Source organism: Ailuropoda melanoleuca, chromosome 11 (assembly GCF_002007445.2).
Source record: "Ailuropoda melanoleuca isolate Jingjing chromosome 11, ASM200744v2, whole genome shotgun sequence".
Lineage (NCBI taxonomy): Eukaryota > Metazoa > Chordata > Mammalia > Carnivora > Ursidae > Ailuropoda > Ailuropoda melanoleuca.
In genome coordinates, this window is record NC_048228.1 from 59,460,588 (window position 1) to 59,477,739 (window position 17,152).

The following is a 17,152-nucleotide window of genomic DNA, read 5'->3' on the forward strand; positions in this document are numbered from 1 at the left end:
GTCACAATGGGTCTTCCTCTATCACCCACCCCCATTTTACTTTGATTTTTATACAGTCTGGATCTGAATGGCATACACAACTTAGAACAACCTAACTTCTAGTAAAGGAGATAAAGATAGAAGCGGGCTCAAACCAGACTCTCACTGGTGGGTAGGAAACTCTGACTCAAGAGTATGTATCCTATGAAAGTAGGAGCAGAAAAGATTACAAACATATGCAGAGAAGCAGATCTCAAAAGAAAAAGAAAGGACTCAGCCACATGTACTCAATTGCTTTCCCTAAACTCATGGAGCCATCACTCCTTCACTTAGAAAGAATAGTGAAGAGGATAGGAAGAAGTTAAAAACTTACTTTGCAATCCTAGAGAAATTGTCCATGCTAGGACATTGGAAAAGAGAGAGAGAAAATAAATGGTTCTCCTTGTACTAATACAAATATATCAGGAAAAATACTTACGTTCTATTAATGAAAGTTATTTAAAAATCAACATTTTGTGTATATGCATAGATGAAAGAGTGTAGGTAAATACATTGAAATATATTAATTTAATGCATAGCATTATAGAGATTTTTTTTAATTGTTTCTTTTAACCATTGATTTAACAATTACCTCTGTAAATTGTTTCTTTTATTCATTGATTTAACAATAATGATAGAGAATAAAACAGTAGCTGGGGGGGCAGGGGGAAAATGGGGATGTCTCCATATCCTTTCTAGGTTTTGAATACTTCTACAATGTTCTTCTATTGATTTTATAAATAGATTAATAAATAGCAGATTATTATTTTTGAAGGATTACTTTGTTATCCTCCTAGGAATGACTTGCTTATAGCATTACAAATAACTATTGGATCGTTAGGGAACAGAAATGAAGATATTTCTATTTCATAAAAAAATATATTATCAAATACATTATTCACCAAGAATGTCCTAAGAGAATACTTACGAGACAAAACTATGTTGGTATAGGGGCACCTGGCAGGCTTAGTCAGTGGAGCATGCAATTCTTGATCTCGGGGTTATGAGTTCAAGACCTACATTGGGTGTAGAGATTACTTAAAAATAAAATCTTTGAAAAAAAACTATATTGGGATATGGTTTACAGTACTTATTATAAAAAATAAGACAAATCAAGTAAAATGTTGTGTCATTAATGTTCTTCACTGATTCTTGGTTCTCTGGGAGTAGTATCCAAACTGCATTTTAAATTCTAGAGGGCTACAATCTAGACACATGCTATATCTAAAAATAATTTGTTAAATTAAGGTTTACAATCCTTATTCATTTTTTTGGTAAATTTTATTACTATATACTAATGAGAAGCTGGATATATGTATACATATATAGCATAGACTGATTTTCTGTAAGTATTCTGAGTTTCAGATTTTTATTGTAATTGAAGTTGATTTCAAAAAAAGTTGAAATGCATAATGACCTTTAAAAATAATGATGCACCAGGGTGCTGGCTGGCTCAGTCAGTGGAACACACAACTCTTGATCTTGGGGTTGTGAGTTTGAGCCCCAAATAGGGCATCGAGCCTACTTTAAAAGAATATAAGTTTTAAAAGGGAGTATTTAAAAATTTTTAAAAAGCTATTCACCAAAACTCTATATTTGAATATACATTGTAGATGAAATAAAGTTCAACAGCAAGAAAACTAAAATTTGACAAGTCTATTATTTTTCTGTATGATTTTTCTTCCCCTGAAGCAACTAGCTGGACCAATGTCTGGTTTTCTTTTTTTGTTTCTAATGAAATTATCTTATTTTTTCCCCTTATGAGTAATCTTTCATTGTTTTTACTATTACCAGCATGTGCATGAGTCTGATATGCATAACACTCAATAAAAGCAAGATTTTTTTTTATTTTTTTCCTTTAAGTTGCTACTTCTGTTAAACAAAGAGTTTTTCAACAAATGGTAGGCAAAGTTCTTTTCTCTTAATATTCCTTCTAATGAATTTTATACATGTTGTGTAATTATTTTCTTTATAGTTCAATTTTTAAAATTATACTTAATTCATAAAAATTTAGTTTTATATTTAAATTCTTACATTTAATGCTGTGTTAATACATTCTATTATCTGCATAACTCAACATAAGAAAAAATAACTTAGGAAAATGTTTCTATATATAGTCTCAATAAATGAATAACAAGTTGTCTACTTACCCTCATTAAAAGCAGCAAAACCTTTCTATATTATTTGGGAGAAATTATTAACTTCTCTTGGTCAGTATTTTCCTTTTTACAATGAAAATATTAACTTCCAGAACTTTTTGCCAAGCAAAATTATTGAGCATCCCAATAAAATACATGAAAGTTTTTTTAAAAAACACTTTCAGAAAAAAAAAAGAAGAAGAAGAAAAAGATAATGAGCTTTTATGGCATGTATTGAGGTGGGGGTCCTGATAGGTTTCCAGAGTTCATTTTGAGCCTTCAGAATGACACCGCCATTTTATTGGATGGCTCTTGGCCAGACACAGGTGGCAGAGCTTTCCAAGGCTCCTGCATTTGCCAGCTGGCATTACTGCCTGCCATTGCCCTGCTCTAATAGAGGTCATTGGGCCTCTCTGCTCCTGCATGGTGATGGGCCCATTGCCATCTCTTAATTAAAGGCCGAGGCAAAGGGAAGCTGCCCCTTGGCAGGGTGTTTGCCAGCTGGCTGCTTCTGCTGAGGCCCTCCCCTCGCTGCATGTGAACAGTGTTTGCTAAGCAGCTGGGGAATGTAGCTCATTTGCTCAGCGGGAGCATGGAGGCAGCAAAAGCCATTGCCCTGACCAGGATCTGGCAGCCCGGTGGTCGCGGGCGTTGAAGACGTATATACAGGGTTTGTGATAAAAAAGGAAATTATAATATGACTGTGACTGAAAAGAGTGAAACAGAAGCAAATTTTGAAAGATACTTAGGTAATTCAAAATGTGTATTTACGGTTTTCCATCCCTTTGATATAGGTGAGTCCCTCTGATACTATAGATTTTAATTGACCCAGAGAGACAATGTAAAATTAGAAGTCAGATATGGAACCACTTAGATATACATGTTAGTATATAAATCAAATGTTGTGTAATTTTGTGCAAGTGATATTAGATCACGCATTATTTCAAGGAGCAGCATGCCAGTTTCCTTGTGTTTCCCACCCCACCCCCATTTGGCAAAAGTGTCAACTTCTAATATCTTATAAAACATATTAATCATGACTTCAGTAGTTAGGAGTTTACAACAAACTTTTTAATTTTTTCCTTTTTATTAAATTTGCCATCATTCTACAGACTCAAGTCAAATTTACCTAGAACTGGTTATGTTGTGGAGATTGTGCTGGGTGCTATGTATATCTCCATCTCTATTGCTCACAATGCTCTTGATAATAATTTTATCCCATTTTAAAGGAGAAAAAACTGAGGTTGAGTTGTGTATCCACATTTGCACCCTTCCTTAGACAATAGCATGGCTTAAATTCTAACCCTGATATTCCTGTGCTCTTTTATAAAACAAATAAACCAAAAACCTCTTACTCTACATTATAAATGTTAATATTTTATGTAAAAATCATAATTCTATCAAAAATACCAGAATCTTTAGTTTTGTCTAGATTTTACACCAACTTCTCTTTAAACAAAATCCAAATAATGAAAACAGATACTTTATCATTTCTTACTGAAATTACTGCTTCAGTCATAGCCAAAGCGAAAAGTATCATATTATTGAGAAAGTCTTGCATATTCAGTCTTAAGCTTGAGCAGCCACAGAACATCAGTAACTATAATAGTTTATAGAAGCTATTTACCTCCTTTAAAGGAACACATCAAGAAATTGTCTGCTTTTTTTTTACTGCTTTATTCCTAGCATATAGAAGGGGTAGTAGAGTATATAGGAGAAAGTCAGTAAGTGTTTGCGAATGAAGAAAATGACTGACATTACTAGGTACAATTTAATAAGATTTAATGACCTACTTTAAATCCTTTGCAAAGATCTAATAATATTTCCTAAACACTCTAAAGATTTGGCACTTAAATTAATTTGTGCATTAAAAAAATGTAAAAATAGTTGTTTGTATAGAGTGAATCAAAAAACCTATTTGCATTAAAAATTAGAACATACCTATATAGATAGAAATTTGGGTGAACTTAACCTAAGATAATTCTATATGTTTGACTGTATTAAATGAGGAATGGTAAAACTGCTTTTAAAAAAATGTTTGATAAGTTGTATATTTTAGATTGTACTGGTGGTAGAATAGAACGTGATTTGCAATTGACTTTGATGTGTTAAAGAGAAAAAATTTAAATAATAATTATGACAAACCATATACTTTCTAGTTTATTAAGTGTTTTCACATACATTACTTTTTTCATTCTTACAACATCTCTGTGAGGATATCCAGGCACCAATTTCTATCCCAACTTTACAGATAAGAAAACTGAGGATAAAAGTGAAAATGGACCTATTGTATTATAGCACATGCTTCTGTGTCCACACTAAAGTCACAGCATGGTATGCTGCTATTGTTATTGTTATATTGCTATTTTTGTTTCCAAATTTTTTCCTCATTTCAGAAAAACAAATCCTTTACATGTTATTCCCATTAGATCTTTAAAAAACACCCTCAATACGTGTTTCAATTAGTAAAATAAAATTTTTTGAAATGATCTAGAAAATGATGGTTTACAGTCATCAATCAAGATACTGTAAGTAAAGACCAATTCCTAAAAACCATTCATTAATTCATCCTGTAATATCTATCAGAAATGCAGTAATTGTGGAAACACCTTAAAGAAAATACAAGTGTAGTAAAGAATTCACACAGAAAAATACAAGGGAGGAGAGAGTTCAAAACAGGGACTTCGTGTGTTTAGATCTTTGTAGGTTTAAGATACAGTGTGTAGGTCTAAGATTCAGTGTGATAACCTCAGAGGTAAGAAGTTATGTATAGTGAAGTCTAGACTTTGGTAGCAGTCAAAATAGGAACAGTTTCCAAACCTATCTTTACAGTGATATTTTTTTCACTCCATCTCCATTCACTACCCACCCCGCTCAAACACATAAATGTGAAAAAATAGAAAGTTTTTTAAAAAGAAAAAAAATATGTTTCTTTAGTTTTTCTTTAGTAATCCCTGTTTAGACTTAATGAATTGAAATTAAAATTCTCCAGGGAAGTCCTCATTCCTTTTCCCGAGCCCTAAATATAATTAGAAATCAAACTCACCAAAGATATAAAGCATAAGTCTTACCTGGCAATATATGAGACTTTGCCCCCTTTCTCTGTGAACAGGCAGCATGTTAGATGTGCTCCAAAAAAAAATTTATGAGAAAAATAAGCACACAAATACCAATACTAAAATAGAGTCTGTAAAATAATTCATCTCCTACAAATCATATTTTAAAAGTTTACAAATTTATTTGTGCCGAAGGTAAGTATGGTGGATGACTGCAGAACATGTTACCCACCGTCTTTGTGTTCTGAGAAATACTTTTAGGGTTATATAGATAGCACACCTAGGATGTGTAGATTTTTTTTCCTAAAAGATTATACTAGTACTAATAGCAAGTTTATTAGTTTCTGATATTCTGATTTATGTTCCTAAGTTTTGTTGTCATTAGTAATTCATATGTTGATTTTTTTATTGTATGTACATGTGTAACCCAAGGACCAAGAAACCAGCTATACAATTATCAAATCTAAAGAGACAACTGTAACTGCAGAGGGCTTGAAACCAGCTTCAGTATATGTCTTCCAAATTCGAGCGCGCACAGCAGCAGGCTATGGTGTCTTCAGTCGAAGATTTGAGTTTGAAACCATCCCAGTGTGTAAGTCATTTTAATTACTGTCAACTCATGTCTCTGTAATAGTTACCAGAAAAGAGTCAGAGGATCAATACTCTCCCTGGGCATTCTGTCAGTCTCCTGCTCCTCTCTCTCTCCCAGGCATGACCCCTTCAGGTAGGAAGCATCTGTCATGAGATTATGGTAGGTTAGTGGGCTAACACATCGGTCCCTGCTCCTCATCACATTAAGTCTATTGGGAGATGAAACATCAGGAGATCCTTAAGAAATGTTTAAACCTGCTTTTAAAGACTTTTTTTCCACAGCTGCCATACTTTATTGAATTATTGCTATTTACTTTTACTTGTTTTATTGAACAATGCTATCAGGCTTAGTCTTTCTATGAAAATTCTACAGGGAGCATGCGGAAGTATTAAGTTTGGCAAGAAAATGGCGCTCTCAGCAAACAATCTGATCATTTTGAAAAATCAAAATCTCTGGCAGTATCTCTGAGTGAAGTGTCTAGAAATATTTCTGGAAAATACTTCTTATGCCATTTTTTAAATAAAATTGCATAAAACATTTTTCTTTTTAACATTAAACAAAATATTTAGATTACTTGTCCTAAAGCACACATTGAAAGCACGATTAGAAGAAAACGATAGCTTACTTTTATTTATGGATGAAAAACTGACACTATTAATATTTGGTTATGAAGAAAATAACATACAGGAGTAGTATGAAACGTCAAATCTGTGGTGTGTGTATTTTCGTTTGGTTCATAACAGTTAAGAATAATGAGTCACCAATACTAAGAAAATTCTATCTTATCATTCAGGTATGTTAGGACAGAAAAAAAAAAAGAAAATTATCTGAAGATCATTACCTTGAACATAGACTTTAAAAAGACTTTTCTAACTGGTTACTCAATTCGTAATAACAATGCATAATGTTATTGATTTTCTTAATTTTTAAAATTTATAAATTTTAATTTATATTATACATAGGTCATAAAATTGTTTTTATATTACCTTGTATGTCATTCATATAGTCCTAAAACCGAATGCAAACAGTAAGCACAGGAATATAAAATCTTTATTTTAGAAAGGCTATTTACAATGAGGATTTGGATGGAAAAATCTCAGACTGCTCTTTCTCTTTCAAGCTTCAGTTTATATTTTATAACTGCCTATTATCCACTTTATTTTAATTTTGTTATGCATATAAATAACATGTTTAAAATTGACCCCATATATCACCCCTTTTCCCAACAGCAATGATAAAAATGCACCAACAAATAAACCTAGCATAAATGAAACCATCCAGCCAATCTAGTTGACTCTTTTTTTTCTGGTTTCTTTTAACATAAATTGTCTTGAAACTTTGAGACTATCACTGAATTTTTCTCAACTCCCACTTGCCAAGATTTATCAAACACCTTTGTATTTCTTTTATGATTTTATTGCACCAATGCATCACTTCCTTTCATCTAATACTTACCTACTTGACTCAAATCTGTATAACCCAATTGCTAGAATAATGTTATTCTGTTTTTTAAATGAAATTTTTCTTTAGATAAGTGGAGTTTTATATGCAAATTTATATAACAGTGCAGAGCAAATACTTGTACAATTTGCTCGGTTTCCCCCAATGGTAACATTTTGCAAAACTATAGCATAATATCACCTTCAGGATATTGACATTGATGCAATCCACCAATCTTGCTCACATTTCCTTCTACTCTTTTTTATGTGTGCATATAGACATGTGTGTATATTAAGTTGGTTGCAATTTGGTCAGTTGTATAGATTTGTATACCTATCATCATAGTCAAAATACTGAACAGTGCCAACCTCACAAAGATCCCTCAGGTTGCCCTTTATAACCATACCAACTGCCGTTGGGAATAGTTCCTGTGCCATAACTGATCACGGACAACCACTAATTTCTAAACATCCATTTCAAAAAATATGATATTTCACATTGAGATACCACCTTACACCAGTTAGAATGGCAAAAATTGACAAGGCAAGAAACAACAAATGTTGGAGAGGATGTAGAGAAAGGGGAACCCTCTTATACTGTTGGTGGGAATGCAAGTTAGTACAGCCACTTTGCAAAACAGTGTGGAGTTTCCTCAAAAAGCTACCCTATGACCCAGCAATTTCACTACTGGTTATTTACCCCAAAGATACAGATATAGTGAAAAGAAGGGCCATATGAACCCCAGGGTTCATAGCAGCAATGTCCACAATAGCCAAACCATGGAAGGAGCGGAGATGCCCTTCAATAGATGAATGGATAAAGAAGTGGTCCATATATACGATGGAATGTTACTCACCCATCAGAAAGGATTACCCAACATTTGCATCAACATGGATGGAACTGGAGGATATTATGCTAAGTGAAATTAGTCAAACAGAGAAAGACAATTATCATATGGTTTCACTTATTTGTGGAACGTAAGGAATAGCAGGGAGGACATTAGGAGAAGGAAGGGAAAAATGAAGAGGGAGAAACAGAGGAGGAGACGAACCATGAGAGGCTATGGACTACAGAAAATAAACTGAGTATTTTAGAGGGAAGGATTATGGGGGGATGGGTTAACCCAGTGATGGGTATTAAGGAGGGCACGTATTGCATGGAGAACTGGGTGTGATAGGCAAACAATGAATCATGGACCACTACATCAAAAACTAATGATGTATGGTGACAAAAACTAATGTATGGTGGGGCGCCTGGGTAGTGCAGTGGTTAAGCATCTGCCTTCAGCTCAGGGCGTGATCCGGGCATTCTGAGTTCGAGCCCCACATTAGGCTCCTCCACGAAGAGCCTGCTCCTTCCCCTCCCACTCTCCCTGCTTGTGTTCCCTCTCTCGCTGGCTGTCTCTCTCTGTCAAATAAATAAATAAAATCTTTAAAAAATATATCAAAAACTAATGTATGGTGACTAACATAGCATAATTAAAAAATATGATATTTCAGAAATGTTCTATACATGGAATCATACAGTCTGTGACAGTTTAGAATTGACTTAATTCCCTGGAGATTCATATAAATTGTTATGTATATCAATTTTGTTTCTTTTTATTGTTGAGTAGTATCCTATGGTACGTGTGGACCACAGGTTATTTAACAATTCACCTGTTGAAGGACACTTGGGTTAATACCAATTTTTGCTATTACCAAAAAACATGCTATGAATATTCATGTACATGTATTTGCACCAATCTAAGTTTTCATTTCCCTGGGATATATACCCAAGAGTACAATTTCTACATCATATGGCAATTTTATGTTTAATCTTGTAAGAAACTGCCAAACAGATTTCCAGAGTGGCTGTAAATTTTACAGTCCCACCAGGATTGTCTGAGTGATCAGTTTCTCCACATCCTCCTCAGCATTTGCTGTTCTCACTATATTTTTCTTTTAGTCATTTTGGACAGGTGGGTAATGATATCTTGTCATGGTTTTAATTTGAAATCCCTGATGACTAATGCTGTTCAACATCTTTTCATGTGCATATTTGCCTGCCATGCTGTGTTAAGTATCCCCACTAACTCCTATGTACTCATATTACATATCAAAAATTGTAGCTTTGATCAAATTATTTTAATCAAGAAAATTAATAGATAGTTACAGCTGTGATAGAAAGATTCCAAATTCTCAGCCTGGCCTTCAAAAACCCTTATAATCTGGCTTTAACAATATTTTCAGCTTCATGATTAACTTTAAAAATATAGAGCTTAAATGTAGAAAATATCTGTGTAATATGAGTTTGCAACCAGGAATTTGAGAAGCAAAATGTGGCAATCAATGTGATTTTTCAGTATATGCTATCTTAAAGTTTCCAAGGATAATGTAAATATATAATGATTGAAAAAAAGAAACATTGTTTACAAAGAATATTAATGTTTATAACTTATATCCTTTTGATAGTAGTGTATTATGTTGCCCCAAATTTGCTTTTAAGCATTCCCAAAATATTCCTCAACAATTCTTCCAAAACTACATGACATATAAGAAAAATAGGAAATGTGAGTGACTAGAGGTTTATATCTTTAAAGATTAAAAACCTTACTGATATATTAAAACAATAATCATCGATCATGGGCTTATAATTTTTTCCCTGAAGAAGTATGAAGACATTGACAGTACCTTATCAATTCTATATATTTTCAAGTTAGTTTATATATTGGGGATATTATTGATGCAGTCAGGGCAAACAAAGAAATAAATAGTACAAAATCTTGATGAATTATTTTTTTAGAAATAGCTCACAAAATAATTAGAACATTTGAAATAGTATAATAATTAAAGCCCATAAAGGAAATTAGAAAATGCTGAATTTTTTTTAAGAAAAATGAAAATGCATTATTAAATTCTCCCTCATAGGCCCCTGATTTAATTGTCTATTATACAAAAAGATCTGATTTAAGTGAACAGTAGATAAAAACATGTAAATATGAATGTTTGTGATATGGCATTACTAAAAAATATTTTCAGAAAATGTATTAATTTAATTAAGCATTTGAAAAATTTTGATATGCCATTAAAAGTTACTTTATTGCAAAATGTAAACCAATACCATGCATATTTTAACATATTGTTATATTAAATTAGGTCTTGTCAATTATTAAAAACGAAGCATTTGACAGTATGAGGCATTTGCATTTTTTTCTCACAATTATTATATAATTAGTCTGAAATTGTCCTATTTATATCTCTACCTCTGATTAATCATGCCCCCTTCCTCCAAAACTAAATCTCAGAGTGCCACAATGGCACATTGAGACCAGAAAGATTTGTTAGAATTTTGTTAGATGGGCTTTTGAATGCTAGATGGAGAATTTGGGGAATTTTTTTTTCATAGGTAGTAAATACTTATTAACTTTTTTGTCAGAGAGATATGATCAAAGTGAAATTTTTGGATATTTATGTGAGTACACAGAAAGCAAAGGGGACACCTAAAACACGAATGAAATATGCCAGCAGATTTGAATCAAATAGGTGACTGTTAGATGAAAAAATAGAATTCATGGGGAAAAACAAAAGAAACAGAGAAAATGTGGGAGTTAAGAAAAATTCAATGATAGATAAGGAAACCAGAAGAAAAGAGATCAAATTAGTCTAGTTAGTGATTTGATTTATGGTATGTTTATTTATTGATGTGTTTTTGTTAATACCGTGGGGGTGGATGTGGTATAAGGGCTGATTTTAAACATGTTGTTTTTATATGAAAACACAATCCAAATAAAAAGAAAGCAGTCTGTTGTGTTGTTGTTGTTGTTTTTAATAGAGTGAAACTTTGAAGAGAAATAGGAGTTGGAAAAATAAATTTGGGACTCATCAGCTTATAGTTAACTGATGCCATATGCAAAGAAGTACCCATGAGAGGTAGGGAGAAAAGAAAGAAGGAAGGGAGAAAGACAGAGTGAAAAGCTAAAGAGGGAAGTGTGGAGGATTAAAGGCCAACATTTATCAGAAATTGTTCACGCATAACATGTGGGGAGAGAACACGAAGCCAACAGAACTGACAAAGTAGTACTTCAGAGTGGGGAAAAAGAGAAAACATCTCATCTAATGTCATAGAAACCAAAAGGAGCAGAGTCTCAAGATGGGAAGTTTATGTTCAACAAGGTCAAATGCCTTATAGCGCATTGTAAGGTAAATGGAAAAGTACTTATTCCGTGTAGCCTGAATATCACACATAGAACTCAAAGACAGAAGAGAAGTTTCAGAGAGAATTTACACTGGTTATCAGAAAATGAGGCTGGTTCTAGATAACTTAGTCAAGATGCTGAAAAATAGGAAAGAATAAGTTTGATAAACAAAACAGGATCAGATAACAATATGTAGAAATGTTATTTACTATTTATTTAAGGCTGGCAATAGTTGAGCACTATGCTAAATATTATCTCTAAACAGAACTGTAGTGATCCAGGAAAATTATCCCTATTTGGAGATGAATGAAATGAGACTTGATAAGGTTAAGTACTTTGCTTTGGCCCATATACCTAGCAAATGTTGGACCTGTTTTCAAATTCAAGTTGAACCAACATCAGTAAGTTTATGTGTAAGGATCTCTGTCCCCGAAGGAGAATTATGTGTTCGGGCTTGTAGGTAGCAGGGAAGTAGCCCGTAAGGGAATGAAAATCTCTCCTGGAGGAAGACTGTTGAAGGAACCAGGTCTTAGAAGAGACAGGACGGATTCTAACCTTGGAGTTAGGTAAAGCAAAGGAAAACTGCACAACCATATGGTTTTATTTAACCATGGGGTTCAGACTTGATCACTCTTTTTTATCTATAAAGTTTAACATTTCTGAAACATGAGAGTGGTAATGAATTAGTGTTTTGATAAAATGAGGAAGACTCATTATGGGGATGATTTTGTCAGGAAATTAATAAGAATCAAAGTAATTGGAATGGCAGTTAGAGTTCAATAAAAATAACATTATGTATATGGACCAAGTTTGCATGATTTTCTCTAGGAACATTCCCCTTACCAAAAAGAAAATTAAAGAACTGAGAAGAAGTAATGGTATAAATAATCTGAGTTAAGAGATTATAAAAGCAAATCTTGGGTCTAAGCTCTGCGATAGTGGAGTAACTTTGCCCTGCCCCATTTATACTGCTCACCAGCTTTGAAATCCCTACCATGGACTTCAGCATCAGATAATAGGAGAGAAAAATCAAGATAACAAACCATTGCACCTCAACTATTATTATCCAAGAAAAAGGAGGGTAAGAACATGGATTTAGATTATCAGTAACAGTCTTCCTCATACGTGAACAAGCTATTGTTGATATTGGGTTTGAAGACTGGTCTGCAAGGGTTAAAAGTGTAGCCAAGTGCAAGAAGTGTCAGAGAGTCAGTCAATTTTGTTTTGAAAGAATCAAGGAGAGGTGACAATAATAGAAAGGAAAGTGTTTGTATGTCCAAAACTATTGATGGGGCCAGATCTGGTAAGTAGTTATAAGAAAGAAAACATGGAAAGTAGAGTTGTTATTACTTTTGATGACTTAAAATTTGTTTTGAAGGTGAGCTAACACCTCTCTGAATTTACCAAAATGATGTATTGTTAAACAATAGCAGGGTGTGTATCTTATTGAGCGGTTTTTGAGAACACTAGTAAAATTTATTTTGCTCTGTAGGTTTCTTATTTTAAGACAGCTTAATTACTGGCACAAAATAAATATCCCCGTGCTTATTGAGGTACAACTATTTACTCGTGTCCATATTCCTCCTATTATGGTAATTGTACTGTTAAAATGTAGGATATTTCATCTAAATGTAAACGAATGTAAACGATGAATCTACTTTTACTGCAGACTTCTCAAAGTTCTAAATGTATGCCTTGATATCTTTCACAAAGTAGTCCTACATATAAAGTATACTCACTGATTATATTCTGCTTGAAATTACAGTTTTTAAACTTATATTGGGAATAGTGATATTATATTAACTTCACTGAAGTCATAACCACAACATTTTGACATTCAACCTGTGTCTATGGGGAAAAAATACCCTGTCTGAGGTATCAAGATTTTTTTTCTAGCAAACAGTCACATGTGAACTCTAAAATGTCAAATCTTACATCATTAGCACCTCCTATTCAGTTGAAGGTGTTTGATCTCAAGGACTAAGTTCCATTTTATCTTGCAAACCCAAGATCCCTAGATAAATACTATGCAAACAATTACATTCATTTTTTATGATGACAAGGAAATAATCAGGGACTTAGTGATTCTTTCAAATTTCCATTTGGAGAGTAAATATTTTCTCCTAAAGATGTCTGTTCAATTACACACCACTGAGCAGAGATATGAGGGGGAAATCTCGGCCACGTATGGGGGAATTGCTTAAACCAGGCATCCATTACTGACTATTAAGCAGCTCTTATTTGAATGCATATGATCTCTTTAACCACGGGCTCCATTTCCTGTGTCTCCTATCAGCAGTTGCAGCATCCAGCGATCAAAGCCAGATTCCTATAATTGCTGTGTCTGTGACAGTGGGAGTCATTTTGTTGGCAGTGGTTATCGGCTTCCTCCTCAGTGGAAGGTAAGAGAGGAAGCTGTGATTTTGAACTTTTGCAGCTGATCTCTTCTTTACCTTGATCTGACCATTTGGCTGTTAAGCACATCCCCAAACCACCCAGGCAAGCAATGTATCAGTAGATAACTTCAATGTATGATGTATTTTTAAGCTTTACCCTGTCCGTATTAATTTCTCTTTTTCAGGTATGCTCTCTTCTCAAGAGTTAATTATTAACTTGTTATTATTTATTCTGCCTTTAACCATATTTTTTCTGATATAATTTTTTAAATGTGTTTTTTTTTCTCTCAAAATTATTTATGGCTGTCTGCTTCAGTTTTAGTGTTTGGGAAGGCCTGGACCTGTGCCTGATAGATTCAGAGGAATGACTAATAATTCTACTTAGCCAGCATTCTGTCCTAACAGGGTGATGGATACCAAACAGACACTCTGACAAACCAACATTCTGAGAAATAAGTGACCCTTTTTATGACTGCTTTTATTTTCAGCTTCTGAATGATTTCAATCTGAGTACATCAATCAGAGCATGTACTGATTTAAAGTGAATTGTACTGAATGTTGTATCAATAGATACATTAACATGTGTGTTACACATCTACATTTTTCATTTTGAATTAAAATAAAAGAGGTAGAGACCCAACAACAACGTATGTAGAAAGTGTTTCCTGGTATTGAGCTGAGCATAATTAACCTTCAGGAAAAAATGTTAAAATAACAATAAGTAAATAAATCAAAGCATGAGTATGCTCTATTCCTGCAACAAACATATTTCCATTTTTTTACCCAGGCCATTATTAGAAGGGCTATTCAGTAATTAGAGTTGTCCATTTGAAAATGTTTTGGTGTTAGACTATTACAGAAAACTTGATGAAAGTCCTCATGGAAATATTTAGGCTTGCATAAATATGTGAAATTGTAGTGTAAGGTCCAAAAAAAGTCAGAAAATCAATATTCATATTGATTTCTTCCTGTTCTATTTATTTACTTTTGACTCTTCAGCACATATTCAACTCATAAATATACAGAATTGGGCACTTTTCAATATACTGCATATTGTATTCTGAAAAGATTTATGACTATATCCTTAAATTACAGTAATTTATTTTCATAAAACGTTGAAAATATTCCTTTGAACATCCTTTCTTTTTGTATCTGAAATTCCTTTTCTTCTAGTTCCTGTTTATTTAATGATGTTCAAAATTTTCTTAGAGTGCATATAGAAATCCATCGCTTACTTTTAATGTTAGACTAGCAGTGACACATTTTTAGAATTTCCAGGTGGGAAGCAGTTTGCGATTTTGTGAGGACAACTGGCCCTATTTGACCAGAAGGCTGGCTACCAGGTGCCCTACTATTCTCTGAAGTCACTTGGGAAGAATGCTCTGATTATGTCTGTTTCCTGGGAAGATAAAAATTTTGTCATAAAAACTTTGCTCAGAGTTTGATTAAATAAGATAATTAAGTCCAGTGTATGGTAACTATTAAGGAAACTACCACATGATGAGTCTTTCCTATCTCAAAAGGGTAGATAAATAAGATACAGTTTCAGAGCTGCTTTGTAAAAACATTTCTTTACTTCTGACTGAGATATGAGCTGACTTCTTCCTTTCCAATAAATCCAGAGGTGTTAGTCATAGTTAGGGACATGGGATCATAAGAAGATACTGTATTTCTTAGGTCCACACTTAGAGTAAGTGAATAAAAGGGGAGGAAAGATCTGAGATCTAGAATCCAATAAATTTGCATGTTTAAGGGTTTATTAAAGGACAAATCAAACATACAATGTATCTTATTGTATACTTAGCCAGACTATATTTATTTAACCTACATATTGCGAATGTGAATCACTGATGACATTCAGCTATGGATTCTTGCTTACTTGTATGTGAATCAGCCCTTGTTCTCAAAAATTTTTCTTCCCCAATATATAAACAAAATTGACTTAAATTTTTTGCATCTATAGCATTAGACAAAGTGTTTGAGAGAAGGTTCAATTAACCTATTACTTGGTAATTGAAGGGTAGTAATACTTAAGCATGTGTGTGTGCACACGTGCATCACATGAATTCTATACGTACCTGCATTTGCTGTGTAAGAATAATTAAATTATAGTATAATTTCTCAGTTATACTAGAATCACATCTACACTCAAAGGTATACCCAAAGCTTCATTTTCGGCATAACTGAATCTGAGACTTGGTAAGATAAGTTTTTGAATGTATTGTCTTGTAGAAGTATATTTCTTTAAAAGAATAGCAGTACCTTATTAATTTGTACATTATATGTTCATATTAAATTTTTTCTCAATTTAATTTTTTAACACACAGCATACTATGCAAAGAATTTTCAGTCTAAAGGAAAACAAATCTTACCCCACCAAAATCTGGGATTTATTTTTATTTATCAGCATATTTTTTGCATGAAATTTTCATTACTTCATTTTGCTGAATGCACATTCTTGAATTTCAGGGGTATTTGTCTTATGATAAAAACATCTCTGGCCATCTTGTTTTATTTTTCATGGATAATTTATTTCATGTTGTTTTATATAAATATACTTACTCAAAAGCTAAATGAAATGATTCTTGAAGGTCTTTTCCTATCTCATTCACAATGAGCTTTGCAATTTTTGTCTGAACTAAGGACAGTATGCCTATCTTGTAGTACCTATAGTTCCTGAATTAACTCAGTAAAGATTTATCAAATAAGAGAATAATTAAATGAAGCAATGTAGCCAAAACCTAACAGAGTTTGGGAAATTATTTATAAGTACTGAGAAATTATTGAAAAAAGTCTGCTCTAGGGTTGGTTTGAAGACAGTGAATTATATTTGTTTCTCCCTCCTTTCTTTGCCAAAATATGACCGATATACACACACAAAAATATAATGAAATTTAGACTATCTTCTCACTCTAAACTATTTTGTTACTTTTTAATCTCTTAAGTTTATTAAAAACCAGGTATTTGCTCCTAGGCAATATGCATTTTAATTACAAATAATTTGACTCCTCAGTGGTGATACAGATAAATTAATTTCTATTTGCAAAAATATTAATATTACTTGAATGTAATATTTATTGGCTAATTTATATCATTTGGACCTGGAGAAAATATGTCTTGAAGATACATATTCACTGATAATTGGTAATTTTGTTCATACCAAGTCAAAAAAACTGAAGATTATAACATATTGAATACTATGGGACTAATTTATTTCAAAGAAATAAATAAACTTTTTTGTTCTAAAATAAATGAAAGATAAATAAATCAAATATAGAGACTTTCTAATCTTTTTAGGCTGAAATCGATTACACAGAACCTCTTGTAGTTTTCCT

The 17,152-nt window shown here is 32.9% G+C and overlaps 1 protein-coding gene across 6 annotated transcripts in view; it reads left to right on the forward strand.

Annotated features, from left to right (window-relative positions):
- Positions 1-17,152, forward strand: part of EPHA5 (EPH receptor A5) — a 349,095-nt gene that overhangs the window by 254,467 nt on the left and 77,476 nt on the right. For 4 of the 6 annotated variants that reach the window (XM_011223454.3, XM_019798407.2, XM_034671740.1 and 1 more), the window contains 2 exons: positions 5,645-5,804; positions 13,718-13,823. In XM_011223454.3, the coding sequence (XP_011221756.2) occupies positions 5,645-5,804; positions 13,718-13,823 (266 nt within the window). The remainder of the gene's footprint in view (positions 1-5,644; positions 5,805-13,717; positions 13,824-17,152) is intronic. The other 2 variants (XM_019798403.2, XM_019798406.2) reach the window with 1 other exon arrangement.